Here is a 7,768-nt window from a genome sequence, read left to right on the forward strand (position 1 = left end):
AATACCAAAATTGGAATTTGGTTATAATAATTTACAGCTGGTCCAGCAATGGAAATATTTGTGAATATGTTGTTTCAAATCCCACAACTTTTTCATAAATTCAGAAGATCTCCACTAGCACTATGAGCACACAAACTTTGTATCAGGACTACAGATTTTTTTCCAGACTCATCATTTTTGTTGTAGATGACATTCAGATGCTTTAGAATTAAATACTCTTCTGGGTTGAAGATGTGCCATGAATTTGGTTTAGGTTTCTAATGCAGATTTCTAAGAAAGTCTGGAATCAATGTACAGAATCAAAACGAGCTTTATAACCCACCCCACCTAAACATTACAATACATGCTGTGCATTCCGACACAAAGATTCTGTACTCATAATACTTAGCATCCCTGACTATAATTATAGTCATACTCTCAAGACAGACATCAGCTCAAGTCTGCACACCATTATTAACCTACTTGGCACCTCTTGCTTCAACTCATCACTTGCATCATATTGCTGCTGAAATACAGAATTTTTCAACATGATTTCCACTGACAGTGGGACTAAACTTCTTTTTATTCTTTTAGTAGTTGTCTGGGACTCTGAAATCGGACAAGAATAATGCATCAGGATAATTTCTCCCACTACACTAATAAGAACTATAATTTGATTCTCCAGTCATGATGCTATAGAAACAGTAGTGGGGATACAGCAGCGCCTGGGGCATGAGGGGGGTGTCAAAAAGAAGTAAAATAAGATATGAATGTAAGTGCTGCACAATCACAGGAAGTATGTGCAGTATTTCAAGTGTTTGACAAAACTCTGTCAGTGAAATTAAAAAATATTAATCAGGAGGCACAGATAAAGAGGTGGTGAAAAACACCTAATTGTTCTGACAGACAATGTGGAATAAAATAAAGCTTGTGATTATTCTCTCTGCTAGTGAATTTTTTGCTCCTACAAAGATTCAATATGGTAGGACATGTGCTGTTTTTTACCACAGTAAATATATATGCCAACTTCTAGAATCAAGAACATCAGTTTTGAATAGAATATAACCTCATTTGGGTTTAAGAGGGAAGTTTGCATTAGTGTGTCACAATCATGAACTTCAGGAAACTTATATAAAGGCATGAATCCCACTTCAAGAAAAATAGCATCATAGAATTTATCATATTTAGAGGAAGAAACCACAAGAATGCTGTTGAGCCCTGGTACTGTTTTACTGCACTTCTGTGTGCCTGTAAATGTTTCTAAATTGCACAATCTGCAAACGTCCTGTAGAATCTGCAGAAACAACGTAGGTGTAGAACATCTTTGAAGTAAAGTTCACCTTCACACAAGTGACTGTACTAGTTCTCTGAACTTTTTGTCATTTTTGATACCAAGAGTCTTCCCAAGAACATAGCACACTATATTTCCAAGCCCAGGTAAGCCAACACTGTCAATCTCAAGCCCAAGCCTGCATGAATTCTGAAAGCAATAATGCTGAATTCCAGAAATGAAGATAAGATATTAAACCTATTTTATCATCTCTTATTTGATGAACTGTATTTTAGTTGATCATTGCTGTTCTGGAGAATTATCTCAATAGCCTGACACAACAGTGTTAGTAGAAAATGCTATCTATCCTAAGGGCCATTGACGGCCCTTTGAAACGAGCATAAGAAGCTTATGAAATTGAAATAAGATAACATGAAAGTTAGAAGGACAGTTTTATATGAAAAGCACATCAGTCAAGCTGTTTAGCATGAGAACCAACCTAAAACAAGTGACTGCACAGATTAGAAAACCCATATCCGCCTCAGTCACTGTGTGATCTTTATCTTCCACCAGCCCCTCTGAGACTGTATTTAAAAGTCAGAATGCCCAATACTGTGCATCTAGCAAATTACCATACAAATCCCTGTTTAATTCTAAAAACGTGTGAAGAAATTACCTTGACTTAGAGCACCTCCCTCCCATGAAGAGCTGACTCAGATTGCTGATTCATGTGACTTTTTTTTACCATACTTTTACCTATTTTGTTTTTCTCAAACACTTTGTTCAGCCAGTCCTTGATGCACTTATGTAACACAAAGTGACTGTGTAAAAATCTGCTCAGAAACAGAATCATTCTAATTTCATTTGCCAAAAAAAGATAGGAAAAAAAATAAAAAAGAGGAAGAATGCTTACCTAAGCCAAACAAACTCTAAGTACTTTACACTCATTTATGGCTGTTTCCAACAGAAACTGAGCAATTAAATAAACAGGATATGCAGATCTGGTCATTAAAATTTAGAGAAAATTCCATTTAATTACAAAATCAATGGTTTCAGTGACTTTTAAAATACCATGATTACCTACTCACTGTAGAATGGTGTCTCAGATACATTTTGGCATATTAAAATATTCCTATTAAAATATTTCTGAAGTATTTCGAAATTAAGTTAAATTTAAGGGATACCTGTAATTCACCCTCACAAGCTTAAAATTACTGGAGAAAGAAAGACAGAAAGACAGAAAGACAGAAAGACTCTCACTATACTCTCTTTACAAAGAAAAAGAGTCCTTAAGACAGCTGATCAAATCCAGATACATCAAGTTTTGCAAGAAATTGAACTACATTTTCCTCTCCTTACCTTCCTCTTTAAGTAGAAGAAAATGTGATAAATATTGAAATCTCTATTTTTGTCAGACACTGCTACAGTTTTCAGGGCTCATTTGACACTTGCTTCTCAAGAAATAATTTTTTTTGCTGAAATCAAGTGGAGTTTAAGCCATGCAATCAGAAATGCTAGACTAGGCTCATTCTTAATATTTGGTGCATGCATGGTTCAATTATACAGAGCTGGAACCTACTCACTAAATATGCGCTGCTAATTATGTCTCAGCATTTAAGGGCCATAGTTGACTGCAGCTGGCAGAAGGAGGATTATTAGTAGGCTAATCTACATTTAGAGCGGATGATGAGTATTTTCATCTAAGATATTTTACTTAATACTCCTTCAGGTTCTCTTTGAAGCAGTGAAAGGCATGAAGCAAACATGCATCAGAAATCACCAAGACTTCAGATTATGTTATACATAGCAAAAATTAAGATATTTAAAAGGGAAGCCTTAACAGTGTACAGGTATATCCTACTGTAGGTCTATCCCTGTAAATCACAGTTAATTTACATGCATTACAAGAGGTTTTGTTTTGTTTCGTTTTGTTTCATACACAGTTATAAGTTTGATTTTCCCAACCTTCATGAAATCACATCATTCCTTATTCTTGTAACTTAGCTGGCCTTTACAATGAATCCAGGAAGACTTCATACCCTGAATATGACCAGTTAACTGTCACGTAATTTCACTGCTGAATTTTTATTTCATATTTAGTCATGCTGTGCTATTTTCATACACTATTCTTTCTAAATAACATAGTGTGCAGATATTCTTTATGGTAGTACTAATACCACGTTTGACCACTGAAAGCACACAGCAGAAGAGGACAAGAAGGATAAGAGAGAAGGAGTTTAGGTCACCTACAAATACTCTGTCCCACCACCCTGTTAAAGCAGTTAAAAAAAAAAAGATCTGTGCAATAGCTACACCCTCCATGGCTGTTTTGGTTTTGTTCCCTACACTGTTCCTCATTTGTGTTTCTCTACTACACAGCTTCTACTCTCTAATGTTGTTCCTAATCTGAGAGAGATTTTTTCACTACTTTTAAGTTTCTGGAGAACAAATAATTCTTAAAAATAGAGAGAGTGCAGAAAGTGCAACAGGGATAAAGAAACAAGTATGAAAATCCACAGATCCCTCTAGACCTAAGACCAGCAGCATAATGCAGGTTTATCACTGGTCAGCTCAGGCAGTACAGAGTATATGTGGAGCAGACACAAACTTCTACATCTAAGTGTCTTCAGTCCAAGCACTGGAGGTGATCAGCTCTCCTAGTTCTTTACAGGTTTATGGACTTTGCTACTAAAGCAGAATGACAAAGTATTTTTTCTGGTTTGTAACACTTCCACTAAATTCCAGCCAAACAGGATGAAAGAAAAAGTAATGTTTTCACATTTACAGTTTGCTGAAAAGCCATTGAAATAAGCAAATTATATTACATAAGCATGCAGTTATGTAGCACTATATGCCAGACGCCTACTGCCAGAATTAAAAGGGGCCCACTTCAAGTCAAATCTCCCATTACAAGAAAAGCGTCCATGAACTATCAAGACCCCGCCTACTGAACAGCTCAGAGTCTAAAAATTAACCAGTGTAAGAGGCACTGAAACATCAGGGATAATTCAGCTTTGTGAGCCTCACTACGAGACAGCTTCCACGACAGAACCAAAAGAGATCCTCAGGTTTCACCTGCCCTGGAATGAAGAGACGTCAGAGTGCTTGAAATCTCTGAGCTGAATGCAGAGAATATAAGTCTCTGTTCATTATAGAATGCAAGAGTTTCATTCTATAATGAAACTCTATGGCCTTCCTATTTCCACCTGTGAGGACAGCTCCTCTGACTTCTCTGAATTGTTACTTCTAAGGACAGGGCTCTGCATGGGGCAGAAGGAATAAGCTGTGAGTACACGCTTCACAATCGCCCACCTCATTGAACTGAAAGCAGCAGTCCATGAGGCAAAGCTTGCAAAGTTTCAGAGAGGTGACAGCATATGCATACCTGTGCTGAAGAGTCTTTTGTGAGAACTGGTTACAATACTGCCAGGAGGTTTTTGTTTGTTTGTTTGTTCGGGGTTTTTTTCCCTTTTTCTTCACCCCTCCCCAGGAGAGGAGGAAATTACAGTATCTGACAAAACTTGCTAAATGCTTATTTTTAGCATGTATTTCATATACACCAAAGCCACATCACACAATAAGCTTAAAATTGCAGGTCAGGTCAATTTCCTGCTTCTGATTTTTTTAAAGCAAAAAGCCATTAATTCAGTACTATAACCTTAGTTGTATGAGTCTTTGAAAATATAGCAAGCAGGGGTATTTTTTATTCTACATTCATGCTATGTATCTGTCAGTAAGATAAATAGGTGGGGGAAATTTTTAGTTATTATTTTTACAAACGAGGCCAAGTACATCATAGCACAGAACGTCAAGCCACCACACCTTCAACGGAGGGTGCTGTACTTTTATCGCCGTGCAGCTGGTAAACTGGGGTGAGAGGATGCAGCCCTGGGTACTCTCGCCAAATAAACTAGATCAGTGTGCGCAGCTCTTTGTTCCAGTGCATCCATCGTATATATTTATGCAAGCAATATCAAAAGCACAAACACATGGAGCGTCCCAGAAATCGTGTCAGCACTAAGAAATTGTCCAGCCACACGTCTGGTGTCAAATCTGCTTTTCAAAGCTCCCGTGGCCTGGCAGCTCCTGCCCGTTTCAGCCCGCACTCATCGTACTAGTACCAATTTGCGTCCCTGCACTCTGTTAGGACACCGAGAGAAAATAGCCAGGGCACATTTAACCCGCTGGTAGCAGTCACAAGCGCTGATTCACAGCACGCTTGCTGACATAAGAGTTTCTTGTCCATTAGCGCGGGAGACAAAAGCGGGCTCTGGCGCACTTTTGCCTCCCCACGTACCCGCCGTGGCCACCCGGGGGGTGTCACTGCAGCCGGGAGCCGCGGGGCACCGGGGGCTCAGCCCCCGGAGGGGTCGGCGGCCGGAGCTGCTCTCGCCGCCGCGCGGTGAACCCGGGGCGGTGACGGCGAGCCCGGGTCGAGCGGGTCCCGCGGCGGCGATGATCAGCCCCGGCTGGGCAGCCCCTCTCACCTGCGTTGTAGAAGCGGTCCAACACCGCCGTCTCGCCGAAGTCCAGCTTGCCGAAGTGCAGGGTCTCCAGCGCGGCCCCCACCGCCTCGCACGCCTCCCGCAGGCTCTGCAGGGCGCCGCTCTCCGCCGCCAGCAGCGGCCCCTGGCTGGCCTCGTTGATCACGTAGGTGACCGCGGTCCGCCGGCCGCCACCCTTGGCCCGCGCGGCGCTGCTCGGGCAGGCGGCGGCGGCGGCGGCGTCCTCAGCCCAGAGAGCGGCGGGCGGCGGCGCAGCCAAGTCGGGCGGGAGGCTGCGGGCGCCGGTCTCGGCCCCAGGCGCTCGCCTGCCAAGCACCTCCTCGCAGGGGGTCCCGCCGCCGGGCGGGCCAGGCACAGGCAGGCTGACGATCCCCTCGCTGCTGTCGCTCATCCCGGTGGCGAAGGAGCAGCCCCGGGCTCTGTTGCGCTGGCCGGGGTTAGGCGGATGCCATAGTGCGCCGCCCGCCCCGGAGCGGTCCCGCTGAGCTGCTGGAGGGGAGAGGCGGCCGGGCTGAAGCAAGGAACTCCCACTCGGGCTCTAGCGAAAGCTGACGGAGACAGGGAGGCGAGCACAGCCTCCCTCCGTGCCTGCCGCCGGCACCATGACGCGCCGATCCCTTCTCCCCCGCACCTGCAGGGACTGCCCGGCGCGCCGACCCCCGGCAGCCCGGCCTCCTTCTCCTGCCACCCCCGACAACCCGCTCTTCCTTCGGCCGCTTCGCTCCTTGGGCGAAATTCCTCGGCCGCGCGGAGGAACCACTTGTGGGATCGCTCTCCGGCGCCCCAGCTCTAGCCGAGCGACAGCTGCGGAGCCACTGGCAGCGCGGGCTGGGCCGGCCCCAGCACCGGGCGCCTCCTCCGGCCCCGCCTCCGGGCAGAAAGAACCTTTTCCGCCCCCCTGCTCGGCGTTCCGGCCGTGTCCCGAGTGGGAGCTCTCGAGGAAGAGGAGTCACGTCGTGTCCTCACGGGCCTGTCAGCCTGGAAGGGCACCGCTCCCTTTGGGAAGTCCTGGCCGCGGCACCCCGGGAGGGGACGGCGGTACCGGCTGTTGGAGAGGACCGAGGGCGGCCCTTCCCTGCCGTCTCCTGCGGGGCTTTGCTTTGTAATATCCTCCCCCCCAACACGAGCCCACGGTCGCGTTTCAAATCTGTGGGGTCAGGCTGCGCCTCTCCGCCGCTGAAACGACGGGGGCCCTGCCTCGCCCCGGAGCCTTCAGAGGTGCTTGGGGTTCACCTGAAGAAGCCTGTGTTTGCAAGAAGCCAAGTCCTGTGCTCTGAACCTAATCCTGCTAAAGGGATTTTTATCATTCACTGCTTTTCTTGTTTGTTTTTAATGGCACAGGTATTCTAACTAGCGTGTCAGGAGTAAATGCTTTGAGTGTTTGCAGTGAGTTGAGAGCAGTGTCAGGACTGAGTAATCATTTGCCTTCTACTATTATCCGCCGCCTAAACCTGCCTCGCTCTGTGTTCCCGAACGGCTTCAAGTTCACTGAAGGGTTTATGGCTGCTTTAAACAGGATCAGCCTCACACTTTGCAAGTGCTGCACTCGAAAACTGGAAAACTACCCCGTATGTTGATTAAATATGACGGTTTCTTGCATTCACCTACAATTTACTTGTCAAGAATAGTTGAAATCTTGATAATTGCCAAAAATATTACTTCACAGAGAAGGAAACTAGTGGGATATAGCCAAAAGCTATGCTAACTTTTTATGGTATAGTACCCAGTAGAGGAAGAGATCCTTTTTGGCATTTGAAATAATACATCATATGAAGACAAGTTGCCCCAAAATTTCAGATTATTCGCAGCCCAAGAGTGACTCCGTGGGGAATTCAAAATGGATTTGAAAAGAAAATCATGTTGAGACTACTGCAGTCTGGTTTTGGATATAAATACTGTGAAAGTTTGTGATTTATCAAATGTTGGGGGTTTTTTTTGGGGGGGGGGCTTCTATTAAACAGGTAGATGAGAGAAGGAAAAATAGCACTTATTAGCTTTGTTTATATATCAATAG

The 7,768-nt window shown here is 44.7% G+C and overlaps 1 protein-coding gene across 1 annotated transcript in view; it reads right to left on the reverse strand.

Annotated features, from left to right (window-relative positions):
• Nucleotides 1–6,561, reverse strand: part of MAP3K5 (mitogen-activated protein kinase kinase kinase 5) — a 100,281-nt gene extending 93,720 nt beyond the window's left edge. The window contains exon 1 of the mRNA XM_069010477.1: nucleotides 5,737–6,561. Within this exon, the coding sequence (XP_068866578.1) occupies nucleotides 5,737–6,145 (409 nt within the window). The 5' untranslated portion in view covers nucleotides 6,146–6,561. The remainder of the gene's footprint in view (nucleotides 1–5,736) is intronic.
• Between the last annotated feature and the right edge of the window lie 1,207 nt (nucleotides 6,562–7,768).

This window comes from Aphelocoma coerulescens, chromosome 3 (genome assembly GCF_041296385.1).
Source record: "Aphelocoma coerulescens isolate FSJ_1873_10779 chromosome 3, UR_Acoe_1.0, whole genome shotgun sequence".
Lineage (NCBI taxonomy): Eukaryota > Metazoa > Chordata > Aves > Passeriformes > Corvidae > Aphelocoma > Aphelocoma coerulescens.